At 40.1% G+C, this 16362-nt stretch overlaps 1 protein-coding gene across 1 annotated transcript in view; it reads right to left on the bottom strand.

Moving 5' to 3' along the window:
* The window catches only part of ITGA2 (integrin, alpha 2 (CD49B, alpha 2 subunit of VLA-2 receptor)), a 51386-nt gene that overhangs the window by 8740 nt on the left and 26284 nt on the right, over positions 1-16362 (bottom strand). The window contains exons 15-28 of the mRNA XM_010563544.1: positions 15556-15759; positions 14613-14749; positions 12991-13130; positions 11854-12005; positions 10681-10791; positions 10002-10084; positions 9035-9176; positions 7322-7414; positions 6161-6237; positions 5984-6067; positions 2583-2685; positions 1646-1756; positions 1011-1115; positions 565-678 (exon numbers count right to left, since the gene is read on the bottom strand). Coding sequence (XP_010561846.1) covers positions 565-678; positions 1011-1115; positions 1646-1756; positions 2583-2685; positions 5984-6067; positions 6161-6237; positions 7322-7414; positions 9035-9176; positions 10002-10084; positions 10681-10791; positions 11854-12005; positions 12991-13130; positions 14613-14749; positions 15556-15759 — 1656 coding nt within the window. The remainder of the gene's footprint in view (positions 1-564; positions 679-1010; positions 1116-1645; positions 1757-2582; positions 2686-5983; positions 6068-6160; positions 6238-7321; positions 7415-9034; positions 9177-10001; positions 10085-10680; positions 10792-11853; positions 12006-12990; positions 13131-14612; positions 14750-15555; positions 15760-16362) is intronic.

The raw sequence follows: 16362 nt of genomic DNA, 5'->3' as shown, positions 1-16362 counted from the left end.
ATATTATTGGATATTTTTAAACACCCTGTAGGTCTTTAAGCAAGGACTGTTTCCTTGACACCAACTCTAAAAAAAAAAATAAAAAAAATTAAAATTTCCAACCTTCTCTAGCAAATATAACTGGCAGCACTTACAGGCTTTTGATATTTTGATGTGACTTAAAATGATCACTATGTAGGCTGTGATCTTCCAAAAGCTAAAAGCAACACTATTTTCCAGGCTATGATGATACTGTACTCTGCTGTCCTATGTTGAGTTTTGTGGAAACTGTAGCTTCCCCTGAATGAATTTAACAGATGCAGAAAATTTTTTTTTCAGCTGTGAAGATTGCATTATCACAGCATTTTCTTAGGTTTTGTGTTGGACTGAAGGTTATCAGCTCTGTTATGCAGCCTCACTACTTTACTTTTAGATTCAAGTTTTCAATCTGGAAAACACAACAATGTAAAGTAACGGAAGGTCTTTCTAGATTGGAAGGCCTTTTTTTACTGATCTTTGAAAAATATCAGGAGTTAGGAAATACTTGAGTATTGGATCCTTCATGAAGATGCAGCTGATACTCACAGCAGCAAAGGTTCCATTCCAGATTCGGGTGGACACATTCACAAAGTACTCTCCCTTCAGGATAATGTCTTCCAGTTTGCATGTGATGGTGCTGCACTTCACATTCTTACAGTTCTTCCAGGGAAAACAGCATGGAGAGGCAACAGCATGCATTAAAAATACACTTTAACAAATGTTCTTTTAATATCCAGATATTTTTGCCCTTGCCTTTGCCGTTCTATGCATACAAATTAAGTGCTTGCAGGCTGTGAAGAACATGCACTTTTTCTTCTAAGGCAGATTCAGTATTTGTGAGAACATCCATAGGCTGCACTCCTGCACTGTGAATTAGGAATGCCACCCCCACCACAGATGTTCCCACAGGTACAGCAGTGGGCTCATAAGGATCAGCTCTGCACCCCTGTCCTGCAGTACTAAAGCCCTGAGAAGCCCTGAGTCTTACTCACCAGTTCTTTGGAAGCTCTGAAGTTCTCTCTTGTGAAAGATGCCAAATAAGGTCTTTTCCCTATTTGCAGTGGATTTATCTGAGCTTGACAAGTAACACCTCTGGCCTAGGAAAGACAGCAGGAATGAAACTGGATGACATCATACTCAGGAGTTTATAGTCATCATAATAATATATATTTCTGGGATGAGATGGTGGCTGTGAAAGGGTAGATTGTGAATTACGTAACACCGGATACTTGGGAAACTGAGACTGTATGTGGTTTTGGTCAGAATTAAGCGGCTGTTAAGAGTAATTTTTTTCCCCACAGATTGACCTGAAGGGTCTACCCCAATCTAAAAATCCTATTTTTACTATAGCCTTCCCAGGAACTTGGAAAAGGACCTAAGAGTTCCAGAAGAGTTCCAGAGTCATATGAAAAGTCAGCCATGGACCGTAAACATAATCCACATCTGCCAAGTAACAAGACTAGTGTACTGCTGACATTATGGTCATCCCCCTTCCCTTTATGAGGAAGGGACAAGGAGAAAGGGCATAGATTCTCTGAATCTCAGCCACACTATGAGGGAAATAATTGATGTTTATGGTACTGATTAAACCCCCAAACACAGCAGTTTATGTAATTCAGTTCTTCACCTGATCTGTGGTGACTCCAGTTATGTACATCAGTGGGTTGTCTTTGCTGGTTGATGCTGGAAGATAGATTTCTACAGATGCCATCTTCACTGGAATACTTCCTGTTGTTACCTGCAAAGCAAATAACTCACAGTTCATTCAGGTAGCTATACTTACACATGCATAAATTATTTGGTAAAGCAAGAAAATCAGAGATCATGGATGAGTATTGAAGAACTGGACTCCTTTTGCATCAATGTTTTTTATACCAAGACACTAGGGTAGTAATTACATTATGCCAATAGTAAAGCAGAAAGTGTACTGTATAGCTTCAGGTCTCTGCCTGTTTCCTTAGCAAAGCTCATATTAACTGCATGAATATGTTTTGAAAAGCAAATACTCTGCCACAGCCAATAGGCCTGTTATTAGTCCTTTAGAGTAGCAGTTACAGGAACGTAAATGGAACATAATTTACGTTTCTTCCACGTTGCATATTTGGATCTAAGTTTTTCTGAGTTATGTAATAAATTCTGTGATCTGGCTAGTTCTTGCATCTGGTTTGAGCACTTAACCCTTGCCAAACTTCAAGTTTCAAAGTCCAAGCCTGCAAAGACTTGTTTTCCTTTATCAAGTCAGCAGAGGACAAATATGCTCTGGGAAAAAAGTCTAAGTTGACCTAAAGTTAAGCATTAACGATCTTCTAAATATGTAAACAGTGCAGGACCAATCCCTCCCCCATTCTACTTGTGCAGTAAGTGCAAATTTCATCCTTAATCTCATAAAGACTGTAAGCATTTATCCCCCACATATTTGCAATATTTTTTTTTCCTTACTTGACTGATTCAAAAGCATCAAAATCAGACACTGAAATCAGGAATGTTTTTTCAACTGTTTTGGGACCAGGCTACAGGAGGAGGTAAGGCAGCTTTTCAAAGCAGAACCAGAAACATTTACTAACCTTAACTGAGAAGTTGAACGTGGGGCCAATATCTTCAAAATTATTCACAGTGGAAGGAATGTTCTGACCAGAGTATACTTCATAAAAGTTGATGTTGGCAAGCCTAGTTAACAACCATAAAACAATACATTTCAGTTTGGCAGCTGCTTTGAAAACATACGTTACTGGATGTGCATTCATGTAACAGGTCAGAAGTACAGTCAGAGGAAAAATCAGTCACTTGTACTGCTGTTTGAATTTTACAAAGTTGGTTAAGAAAATACATGGTGTACTGAAGCCTGGAGCTGGAGCGAGCATGTGAAGGTAAGACAGGAGGGCTGTGTGAGATATAGGCTCTGCTCAGCCTCCTGCACTCCGTGGTGTTTCATTGCCATGCTGCAAGCTCCTCTCCTGGGCACAAAAGGCGACTTTCAGCCTTGCACTGGCCTCCCTCCTCAGTCAGGGTCCCTCTATGGTCCCCCTTACTACGTCTGTAACAGCAAATACCAGCAGACTCTGAGGGAGATCCTGGGCTCTAATGCCATAGACCACAGGCAGGCTTGTTTGTGGAAACACACAGCAGCCTGCTTGTGTGCATGGTACATATCACGTAGCTCTCGGTCTCCTCTGGGCTGCTTTCTTTACTATTTATGGGCTTCAAAATCCAAAATTTCCGAAGTAACACGAGGGTGGTTGCAGCCCACCACAGCATGAAATTACAGGTGTGTGATGGAAGGATGTGGTGCAAGGGCCCCTTGGATGCTCAAGGGGCTCAGCCAGCTGGGACCATGCTCAAAGATAATGAAAGCATCCCTGTGTAGTGCATCACATCCATGTGCTGCTACCTGTGAGCAGCTCCTCCACTGAACTGTCCCAGACCTGTGTCCACTCTTCATCATTAGCTTTCATTAGGAGGCTAATTTGAGCAGTCAAAAAGAAAGCCAGGGAGTGACTTAACAAGGAACAGGGGCTATCATGATTCCTATATCAGTTCTTCCTGTAGTACAAGGTGCAAATCCATCCTCTTTACCAGTGCTGCGCTCCCCATTTAACCTGGTTAACATTGGTGCGTACAGTCCCAAATTAACATGTGTGCAGTCTCACAGTGGTGCTTCCTGATCAGTTGTGCTCCTCCATACTGCATCATGGATCCTTTTTGATCCTCCATACTTCCTCCCATGGGCCCTTTCCTTGAAAGGCCTCCTCACAGGGACTCCTAGGAAACCTAGGAACCCATATGATGCATTTTCTGCTTCCTTATTGCGCAAATCTCCAGTCCTTCCAGGATGCACAGCATCAGCTTCCTTGTCCTTGCTGGAGTCACTGGTAAGACTGATGCCCACCTCTTCTGGAAACTCAGATTAGGAGATTCTCCCTAGACAGGCTTCACTTCAGCAAGACACACTTTTTTCTCAACCCTTGTATTTTAAGAGGTTGCTCCTCAGCTGTATTACCTGCCTCAAGAAGGAACTATCTCCAGATAGGTATTTCCTAAGTGGAAGAGCATAAAAATGAGCTAACTCCAAGGGAAGCATTTAAAATTGTACCTTGGCTTAATGTGTATTTCCTTTAGTTCTTTTAAATTGGTTCACCTCCAAGAATAACTAATCCTCTTCTGGCAGTAGGTATTCCTTCATGCCTTGACTTGTGTATGAAATCGCATTTTCTCATACTCAGGAGATGCGCCTGAATTCAAACCCCTGTTTTTCCTTGAGTTTTCCTTGAGTAACTCCGTAGACTCCGTGCCTGCCTTTTCTGAAGCATTGAGTTTCTGTTTGTATTTCTCAGCTAATTAAATCTGCTTGTACCATCTCAATTTCCTAGGAGGCTGCTTAAGCTGCTGTGCTAGCCCCCCCCAGTCAGATGCTCCTGTAGTCTCTGTGCCACTGCTAACTTGAGTAACAAACACTCTGCTTCTGCTGAAGTCTCATGCAACATGCTCAGGGAGCTGAAAGAACTTGCATTGTTGACTCAAATGCTTCTCTGCAATTAAAATAATCTGAAAAATTCTGCATGACTCCAGAATTGGTGCACCTAGCTGTGGTGAATGCAGGGCCTCCCAATATTGTGAAACTGTTGCTGCAAAGCAGATTATTAAACTAATCTGTACTGTGGTCCCTATTGCAGCTCAGGTCATCCTACACAGCCAGCAGTTCTTATAGTTATCGTGATCTTTGAATATTTATTTCCTGAATTCATTGTTGCTGTGCATTTTTAAGCAGCTTCCTCTTTTTCAAATTTCTGTCATTCTTTGAATAATTACTATTTATTTTCTATTAGTTTTATGTTTACAAATTCTGGAGCGCTTCAGAATCCAAACGCATTTTTTCACTAAGAATTGGTGACCAAGTGCATCAAATGTAACTACATGTAGTTTATCCTATAAATTCAGTAATTGGGAAGCATAAACAAATCTTTTCTTTGATGCAAAGTAAAATATCCCATCTTGATCTGAGAGTCAAACCAGTGTATTTCTGCTTCAGTTCTAATTTAAGTTAAACTGTAACTGACATTATTCTTGTTTGGAACAGTGACAGACTAATTACTATTTCAGTGCATCCCAAACCACGAGGGGTTTCTAGGGCTGAAGATAAGAGGTTTCAAGCGCATGATATGAAGATCAGTCTTTTTTGTCTGTCTCTCTCCCCCTGCCCGCCCAGCTGTCTCTCCTTACAAACTGCCCTTCCCAGGGTAAAGGATCCCTCTTGCAACAGCCCCAACTTGCCTTCCGCAGGGAGGGGAAAGAGCTGACGCCAGAAGGGAAGGGGTAGGTGTGAGCCAGAATCTCTGGGTGGGAGCATGGGAAAGCAGGGTGTGCTGCTCCCAATGCCAACACAGCTGCAACAAGGGGGAATCTGCCATGTGCCACCTCAGGTTTTAGTTCAAATCATTATCTCAAACTGCTAATAAGAGTTTATATTTTTGGTCCAGGTTCAGCAGATATGTCCACAATTTTTTTTTTCTTTTCTTTTCTTTCCACCTTTGCTGAGAGTTTGAGCTGGGGCATATTTTTCTTTTTGTTGTTCTTTTGTTTAGTTTTGATCACTTTAACCCCAGATTTGATCCAACATCACTACATTTGAGCCCAGAGGCCCAACCTTATTATATAGTATATGCTAATTATATTATCAAAATCACAAGTGCTGTTTGTTTTTTATACCACTTTCATTCATGTAAGCATCTGTAACAATTGTGCACAGGTAAACATGGATTCATGATTTCTTACTACATATGCCATCATTTTTCACATGTAAGCTTATTGGAAGAACATAAAATTCTGCTACTGTTGATGAAGTGGGAATTTCTTAGGACTTCCACAACGAAAACAAAGTTTCACTGACTTTTCAGTGGCCTTTCAAGACTGTTAGTATATTCAAATGCCTTGGCAAAATGACAGTGACTCTTTACATTATTCAGCATACCTTGTGAAGTGAATTTCTGCATCATATCGCAAAGGAATTGGTAAGATGACCTGGTTGTCCAATTCTTGCTCTTCCTTACTTTCACTGTTCATCAGAACACATTTAAGTCAGGTGTTACAATATTATTTTATACAAATGAGAATACCTAACTTGCTTTGATAAGATTATATACTTTACCTCAACGCACGAAAATTTAGAACTGCCACATTCTGAAGATTTTTCAGGTTAAAATCAAAACTAATATCAAAGGATACCTATGGAAGAGACAAGGAACACAAAGTAAATGAGTTGACATTACAACATTCAAAGGACTTCCCAGTAGCAGCATAATTATTCACATGTGCAACAACCTAGAATTGCCCTGTGTATCTGAATTCTCCACTGATTTCTGTGTAATATTTCAGTAATTTCTAATACTCCAGAATTGCTTTGGTCTCACTTTCCCCTACAAATTGGCACTGTTACATAAACATGAGGTATTTGCTTTTTAAAATTGTGTATAACTAGCTACAAGCTGCAACAAAAGGTGTTCAGGATTGCTTCAATTACAGGCTTTTGAACACTAGCACTAAAACAAGCTTTGTATTCACTCTTGTCTTCCATTTGTTCTAACAGGTCCACTTTGACCAATGCCATTAAAAGTTCAGAATAAACTTAACTTTTTATATGTAATTCGTGGTTTTTTTTTTTTTATTTTGCTCCCCTTCCCCCCCAGAATGTCATGTTTCTATTATTTCTAGCAAGTTTCTTATTGCTCCAGTTTGTGTCAGGGGCTGGAAGCCTCTTTCTATTCTGCCCTTGAGGAATAGGAGATTAAGTTCCATAAAACCATGGATATCCCAAGATTTGTGGTGTATATGAGAAAAAAAGATACGCAATCTATCCTAGGGCTGTGTGGGCCACCCATCTCCTCTCAAAGCAATACTGTTTTCTTGGAGAGAAGAGATTCACAGAGCAGGCGAAGGAGCTACCCCAGGTTCATGCAGCAGGAGGGGTTTGACAGGAACTGTGCTCGGTTCCCAGGATGCTACACATGATGATGCTTTCTTGCTTCTGCCCCAGCCCTCACCCTCCAAGAGTTACGAAGCTACAGTAGCATTTGAAAGCTGTGGATAGGGAGAAATGTGCTTCAAGAGCCTTTTTTCCTTTAATCTGGCAGGGAGTCACAAAAGTTTAGCCCTTAGTTTGCTTCTTTTAATGCCTCTGAGATCCAAAGGGAAGTTAACTGTTGCCAAATCTAAGAAATCCTCACCAGCAGTAAATGCAGATTTAGGGGAAAAAAAAAACCAAAAAAGCTTTTGGGTATCATTCAAGGTTATTTAAACATGCTAGCTGTACCTGTTGTCCTGTTCTGAAAACAGGATAGCTTATTTGGCAAATGACTGTACTTTGTGCTGTTCCTGTCTGACACGAGACTTCAGTCCCATCACTCTGTAGAGGAAACAGACAGAAAAGTCATCTTAATATCAGGTTTTGATAAAGCAGAGAGAAGTTCCCAGTCTGTATCTTCAACAGGACATGTATTATGCTAAGGAGCAGCACAAATAGGTGTTACGGCAGTAATTCCTAGAGATGCAGCATAGGGCATAGCCAGGGCTAGGAGAGAGGCAAGAGAAAGGTAGGACAAGGACCAGTCCCATGCGATTTCTTGTGAGCTGTAATGATCTTGTTAGAATTTTGTGCTGGGCTTGGAAGAAGGAATATAGGCTAGAGAGTACAGGTCACCTCCAGCATGAACTCCTACAGTGCTTTTTTACAGCATTTTTACAGAACTTTTTCAGACATATTTACATGACCTGACAGGTAGTTAAGTACTCCCACTGCAGAAGTTAGTGTGCAGAGGGGAACTCTATCGTACTTTTTGTAGGGAAATCTAAAACAGACAAGAGTTTATTTACTACTTTGCAGAGCATCTTGTATGTCATCATCCTACATCAAAGACGAACTCACAGACCATAGCCAGTTATCATCACTTTGAAAAGAATTCATTATAATGTACTGTCTTTTGTTAAAAGCACTCCTAGCAGACATTTACCATTCATGAATTATGCTACCCAAAACCAGCACCCATACGCTCTCAGCTTATACTTTTCTTCCTGCTTTGAAGCAGGCACATTTTTGGTCAAAAGCTTCACTTCCAGGCTGAAATACTTCTAAGCAAATGGGCTTTTAAAGCAAAAGAAAAATCTAGCTCCAGTGTGGTCTTCTGGCATGAGTCGAATGAGCAATTTTGCTGCACAACAGGATGGGGAGGTAGAGGGGCACCCTCAGCACTGTTTGGAGTACTTCTGCCAGTTCATTGTTCAGGAAAATGCTTGGGGCAGTGATGAATGCTCCTACCCCTCCTCTGCCTTCAGTATAGGGATTGCTCTGGATTTCACCCCTAGGATTATCATGCACCTCTCCAGTAGCAGCCAGACCACATAAGCCAAGCACTGAAGTCTGGACTTCATCTTTCATGAATTGTTTGGGAGCAACAGCTGATATTATAGATTTACTGCATTCCCCAAAACAGTATGTATAATTCCTTTCTTTTCCCTTTTCTGAGACAAAATTCATTAGAAGAGCAGCTTCTGGTATAGCAATCATTTCAATCTGATTAACTGCCTAGCTGGAACATATGGCCTTGGCAGTAACAATATTTCTAGATCCAAAGTCTGTGCTTTAAGGCCGCATCATCAATGCTGCATGCTTGATTTATCAAATACAAATTCCCTGTGGCACAGCAACTGCATTCAGGCCTGTTGTTGGGAGTCATGCACAAGATGTGGGTGCTAAGGCCTAAAGTGAGAAAAAGATCACTGAAATACTGAGGTGAAGTCAAACTCAACAGGTTGCCAACTTTTACGCTGAGTTGGCAGTGACTCTCCTTGACCTAAATAAACTGATATGCCTAAGGGAATAATTCAGGTATCCAAGAAAATAAATTGGGAGAGAGGTTTGCACACACATTCCTTTCCTTTCTTTACTAGAAAGAAAAAAAAATAAATTCTCCGAGAACCTTGAAAATCAGTAGCAATAACAGAAACAGTGAGGTTGGGTATCTCATACCGGTAAAGACGATGAAGCAAAAAACAAATTGTCTGAAAATGTAGCCTGGATTCTGGTGTTATATGCATTTTCCTTTTTATTTCTCAATTTCACGTTGAATGTTAGTCTTCTGGTTTTGCTGCTGACAACAAACTGCTGTTTGCTGTTGGAAAATAAAGTCCATTGTTGTAAATAGAGGTACTAGAACAGCTGTGGATCATGAAATATGTTGCCTGTAGCCAACAACAAATAACAAGCACAGCAAGACATTTCCTACATTCTACGCACTTAAAGGCTCTGCTTTCTAAACCCTTTGCCATAAGAAATTCTGTGATGGTGTTCCTTAAAACCAAATGGAATTAGTGTCTTCTCAAAGTGCAGGACCTTGATTATGTATGGTCAAAGTCACCTAGCTGAATTTTCAAGGGCTATACCCTGGTGGGAAGGTGGGCAGAGAGTAGGTGGCAGACCTGGATGGCAGCTCCAGGAAGAAGCAGCCCTGTCTCTCTGTGTACTGCGCACAGATGTGTATATCTGCATATGGGCTTGGAATATATACTGCCCAAATGGCTGACGTCAGCTCTCCAGTTGCACAGCCTGCTGCAGGATCCTCAGTGCTCCCTGTGGGAGGGACCAAGACAGCTGCTGCTGCTGCTGCTGCCCTCCCAGTATGCTCCCTTTCCTGACAGCAGCCAACCAGACACGACTCTTCTGAATGCCCACTGTGTCCTCATCCGTAAGGCACCAAAATCAGGGTTTGTCTAAGCTGACAAGAGTCCTACTTCTGTATCTGTGTTCCTATCATACCTCTTTTTCCTTGATTAGTTATTTAGACAGAAATACTATTGCTTTTTTATCCCTGCTATTTTTAAGCAGATGTTGAACTAGAAAGACATTCTCATCTAGAAATTCATCCAAAGCCTACATACAAACCAGCTGGTGAAAACTTAACACTCAACCCCAACAATTCCACTGATTCAGCTCTTACCCATCATCTGCCTTCCGCTGAACATTCAGAACAAGATCACAGATACAAAGTTCATCTTCACCACAGTCTTTAATAAAAGGAATCTACGAAAACCAAAAACATTTCCTGAATGACAGGGTTTAACTTTAAAATTATCTGCAGACAGTAGAGCACAAACACCTTTGAGGTAAAGCACATTCTTGGTTTGCAAATAAGAAAATCCCCGAATGGCATTAAAAACTCTGACACATGAACAAGTTAACACTGAGTAACATGTTACTACATGTCAACTGATCTGTAAGAATGGTGCAGGCAGGTTATTTTTAACCCACAACAAATGTGATGTAATCAAAGGGGTTCCATCTGTCTTTTACGTACTCTTTTATTGTAGGATAAACTAACCTAAAAGAGTTCACGTTTGCCATCAACTAGAAGTTCACATCAACATGACTCAACCAACATGCTTGTTATGCCGTGGTGGCTGATGTGTGTGTGTGTGTGTGTGTGAGCAAGCCCATGCTATACAGACAAATGTATAAAAGGAACCAGGGGACACACCCCCAGGTGCCTGTTTTCAGCCCAGTGACTTAACTAGAACACCAATTTTCACTTGCATGTACGTCTTTGGTGTTTGTGGGGGCCACACATTATGGATGTGTGTATAGAAATGCATTTTTTGATACTAAGTCTGCATACTTACACTATAGGCCACAGATGCAGGAGAATATATATCAAGGACAGGGCTGGAGCCAGGATTTGCAAGGCCAATGTCGATGCGGAGACTAAGTGAATTCACTGCATCAGAAGGTTCCTGTAAAAGACATGGTTCACATGATAGCTGTCAGCACAGCAAACAGGGTAAAACTGGTAGTTCTCTTGTAAATTGAGAATGCATAGTAAAATCATACTTGTTCTAAACAAGAAGAAGTAACAGTACACAGCTTCATTTCTTGACTGAAATTAATTTTGTGAGATTGCTTCATGTGGGCTCCTCTTGCGAAACACCTTTTAGTGCCATTTCCATGATAAAACTCATTTTCCTAGGATTCCTGGAGACTCTATTCATCACAGTCACTTGTAGGGCTAAGGAACATGTGGATGCTCTGCAGCTGCAGAAGCTGGTCCTCAAAAGCCACTACCAGGTGACTTTCATTCTCACCTGGCTGCAGAAGTCAAATTCCTATTCCATTCTGACTTACCATCACAGAGAGCAGCTGGGCCTGAGCAACATTAAAACACAATATCCCTCATGTCTCCTCTGTTTCTTTGTACTGGATGAATACTCTTCTAGCGCTATGGCTCATGGGTCCACAATGGCACTAAATGTGATGAACAAGTCAAAGACATTTGCATTGCATTGCAAAGCAGGAACTGAAGTCCTCCACCTGACCTAGCATCATGCAGGCTGCTTAAGGCAACTCTCAGGGCTGTGTTTGGTCTTTGGTTCTAGAGAAAGATGGAGACTTGCTTATTTTTATTTTTTTCCTATGTGTATACCTAGGTCTAGCATGAACCTGAAGTCTGCCTGAAATGTTAGTTTGAGAAAAAACATTTCTATACGTGTCTTAGTTCTTACAGAAGAATCTACTCAGAGGGAAATTAAAATCTATTGAAACTATGAACTATGGGCTCTGTGTTATGTCAGAGCTGAATTACATGATTAAGAACTACCTCTTCTATCCTAAAAACCTGTGCGGAATTTGACAGTTTCTTTGAAATCAGAACCTTACTAAGTGTTTTTCAGTTGTGGGGGATTTGAGAAACGTGAATCATTGAGTACACCATGCATGAAATTCATCTTACAGACATAAAATCCATCAACATCGTTGTCTCATCATTTTTGTCACACCAGATTGCTTGCAATTGCACTTACCTGTACACTGAAGACGTCATGAACACAATTCTCCTCATGACGTACCACAAGATCCCTCTGCATGTACCTTTCATTATTTTCTTTGAACAATCCTCTAGAAGTCACTCTAGAGGACTGGAGATCTGCATCCAATGTTGCATTGTACTTTATAGCTACAAGAAGAATAACAGTACATTTTTTGCTGAGTATGACTGCCCATGATCTCATTACTACACTCAACATTACGGGGTGACCACGCTTTCCAAACCACACTAAATATTTTACTTTGTTTGTAGCTTGCTAAACACAGAGCAGTCTCAAAATGAAAAAAGATTCTCTTCTGTTTTTCAAAGCAGTCAAACAGGTTTAAATCCTGACGTAAATTCTCATCCGCAGAGAGCACATTAAATGGCCATCAATCCAGTCTCCACTGCAGATGTCTGAGCCTGCAGCTCAGGCAAGAAGCCAGTCAGCAGGGCCAGGATTATGCTAGATAAAGGGGCCTTGCAACAATATCCCTGAACTCTGAGGACACTATAAAGAATCTGCATCTTCTCTTCAATCACATAATAATTTCTGTCCTCTTCATATTATGACTAATACACTGTGGAAGTTCACTGTTATTTTATAGCTCACAATCATGAGTTCCTAAAGGCACTATACATAGCACTGAAGCAATCCAACTGGTGTTATCCATGATGTTTAATTAAATAGCTTCATGAGAGGCCAGTACTGGTCTCTGAAATATTTGGTGCTCTCCTGTCCTCTGGAAAGAAGAACTTCTCTCACTGACATCTGCACTGAGCCTATGAAAATTCTATTTTATTTTACTTTTTTTTCTGAAAAGAGAACAAAAGTCTGCAGTCTGCTGTTGAGATCAGCAGATTGAAAAGAATCAGCTTCTCAGTAATGACATTTTATGGGATTTGTTGAACAGCAAGGATACAGCTCTCCTTTATACTGTTAATTCCTCACTTTTCAAAGATTATGGAGCCAGTGATGAAAGTAAGTCTTAACACTTTCTCAAGTACTTAAGTTTTATACTGATTTTGCCTTTCTTGACGTTCAATCTAATATATCTTTAGAATTTCCACTACTCATTTTAATAATGGACTTCTGAAGAAATTAATATAAGACAAGTCATTGAAATACTCTTACCCACTTGATTATTTCTCTTAGCAGGTCTAAATGTAGCCTGAAAACATATTTTGACAGTTATTTCTGTGTTCTTGTTCAGCAGACTTATTTTCTCAGGTTTAAATGAGGCAATTATGGACACATTTGCAATGCTTCGTGACCTGAAAAATATTTTTAAAAGGTTACATGTGATTTTCAAGAGCACTGGATAATGTAGAAGCTGTTGTCTATTACTATCTGTAAATGTAACATTGATTTTTTGGTTCCCAATGTAAACATTTTTTAATGGCACTGGTAAAATTATTTTTCTTTGCATATAAGTGAATTTGTTGATACAATAGCTTTCAGTAATGACAATAATTTATCATGTCGAATTAATAGGTAATCAATGTCTTTATACTAATGCTCTAATCCTTCCCTTAAGATAACAGAGAATGAAGCCCTTGTCCTGTTTTCCCAATAAGTAACCTTCTTCTGCTCATTTAGCCAAGTTACTGAGCTCCTCTGGGAAGGCGAAGAAAGGTAATTCTTCATTTTAATTAACAATCTTATTTTTCAGAAAAACAACTTTCATGTAATTAATCAAGAGTTTGAAGAAGTTTCAAAGGAACCCTGCATGTAAAAACAAACACTTTAATCAAAAGTGAAACTCATTAATCAGACCAAATGCCAGAGTGAAAGAAGAATGAGCATCTTCATTAATCAAATCTAAATAAATTCTGGTACTCCAAGGAGCATAATTTTCTTTAATGAAATTCCTGCCAGCACCAGCAGCAGTTCTATTGTGGGTCAAAGGTCCAAAGTGACCATTCATTTTTAATAATCTTGTTTCATTATGAAATAAGTAGCAATTCAGTGATGCTGTTCTTCATACAATGGGGAGCCTCAGGCGAGAAGACAGGCGACAGATAGGAAAGCAAGCTGCATTTTAATTTAGCTCCTCAAGCAAGTAGTGGAAAGTGAACAGTACTTAGGGAGGCAGAAGATTTGGGTTCTGTGAAGCCTTTCTTCTTTATTTTGTGAAAGTACTCAGATTGCTCTGGCAAAGGCCATATGCCAGAAAAGATGTGTTTCTTGCCAGAAATAAGTGCCAACTCTCTGGTGCTCTCTGTCCTTACCCTGCAGGACAACTCTCTCTCCCATATCAGCCTACTGGTCAGTAAAGGTCACGCAGGTTGTGTGGGAAGTGGTTTCATCTGCCTCAAGCTCAGCTACCAAAATTATACTGCGGCTACTGCTGTACAACCTGCTGTTACAAATACTCTCAAGCAAGGCCCATTCCCTGCTGCTGCCCATTCCTTCTGGACCACAGCAGCAGCAGGCAGGGGTGTCTCCTGGCCTTCCCCATCCCTGCCCAAGTCTCTCCTGGCAGCCCCCACCACCTGGCTTCCCCCTGCATGCCCTGACTCTGCCCCCCATGCTGCCTTGGCTTTTGACGGTTTGATGATACATGCTTAAAAGAGGTTTAGTCTAATGCTGTTTTTCAGCTAGCTACGATAGCAGCAATGAGGCAATAAGTGTGTTAGCTCTGAACACATGGAACGAAAGAGCTTTTTGGTTTGTTTGTTTTAATGTTTAATTAACTAAATGCTCAACTTGCATCTGAATCATTAAGTGCTTCCTTTCTGAAAGAGTTTACCAACCATAGCAGAACCACATTTCCATCAGCACCAACTGATACATCAGTAATGTCATCATCATCTAAGTCTCTGTGGCCATCTACTGATCTTCCAAAGAACTGGAACCGTTGTCCAAAAGCAGAATCTGATCCTAAAATTTTCTGGGAAAGAGAGTTTGGTTATTGAGTTTGCCACAAGCGTGCTTAAGTCTGTATATAGCAGCCTAAGCAATAGATTTTCACTGATGCTCCCTGTATATGCAAGGCATTGTTTAAACAAATTGCTTTTGTGGATGTTATCTCAGATGCTTTTAAGCACTTCTTCGTTCCCTGTTCGGGCAGACAATGGACTAGATTTTTCTGCCTTGGGAGTAGATCCACAAACTGAATGCTGTATGGCAGCTAGTACTTACTGGAAACTTTTTCCATCTCATATTGAGCAACTCAAAGAATAGGAAACTTAACAGGACTTCTAACAAATACTTTCTACAACCAGAAAGTCTGCATGGAAAGTGACGTTAAAATTGCCATTATGTTAGCATATAGGATATGCAAAGACTTTTCCTTTGAAAGTCTTTTCCTTTAATACTACTTATTTATAATTTACAGAGCTGTGATTTATCTAATCTTCATTGCTGTACATCAGTGCTAAAAACCTGAATAATGTGTGTAAAAAAATGCATAGGAAATGACTTCATATGCAGGCACCAAAAATTCTGAGAGGCTCAGACAGAGCATCTTGTAAGTCCTTTTCATCTATATACTTCAGTTATAAGCACTACAACATCAGCCAGGGTATGGTGACAGTTGAAATAAGGAGAGGCACAAAACTTGAAATAAGCCATGAGAATAACAGTACTCCTTTAAGAGGATGAAACAGTAGCCAATTAAAAGATAGAAAATCTTTCTGTTTTCCTCTAGCTGATCTAAAGGCACTGAGTACAGCATTATGCAACAAAGTTATTTACCTGAGAATATTTGGTACGTATAGTCTTTTGAAATCCATTGTAAATGTAAATTGCTCCAGAGTTTTGGTTTTCCAGTGGTGCACCTATTATAACATCATTAAAGCCATCCAAATCAATGTCTGCAAGTGTTGCGATTGCTGATCCAAAGCGAGCATTTTCTGACCCCTGTGGACCTTCCAAGAGTTCTTGTTGATCCAAAATTCCCTTTTAAAAAGCAAAAAGAAGAAAAAGCAAAACCATCGTTATCGTTGCACCAGACTACACTTAGGAGCAGTATCTATGTGCATTGTTTTTTGTTTCTGTTTTCCAGTACATTCCCCTTGGACTGCTCAACCCTGAATTCCTTCCCTATTGTATTGCCCATTCAGTTTGCATTATGTCTTAGAGTCTTGGCAAGCATTACACAGCAAAATCAAAGCATACTATGCAAAGCACTAACAGCAAATATAACATATGTATGAAGCTGAAATGCTCTCACTGTCCTCATCTGACTGTTCTGAAAGTTTCACAATACATTGAAAAATACAGTTTCCAGTTTTGGATTACCAGTTTTTATGCAGAGGGAATGGAAATTATGTAACTGGACATAATTCTTTGAAACAGAAATGGAATTTCCTAACTAAACTAATGCAAAAAACATGTGTCCAAATGCTAAACTCCTGACCTCTCCAGTGCCAATGAAGAAAGAAAGATTGGAGATCTTTATAGTTAAATGATCACATTTACACTAGCTTAAATTCAACTCTCTGGCAAGTATCGTTCTCATCTTTAACCTCAGTTATCACACCGTGCTTAAAATTTTAGAAA

The sequence above is a fragment of the Haliaeetus leucocephalus genome, unplaced genomic scaffold (genome assembly GCF_000737465.1).
Source record: "Haliaeetus leucocephalus isolate CR32 unplaced genomic scaffold, Haliaeetus_leucocephalus-4.0 Scaffold169, whole genome shotgun sequence".
Taxonomy (NCBI): domain Eukaryota; kingdom Metazoa; phylum Chordata; class Aves; order Accipitriformes; family Accipitridae; genus Haliaeetus; species Haliaeetus leucocephalus.
This window is presented reverse-complemented; position numbering and strand designations above follow the sequence as displayed.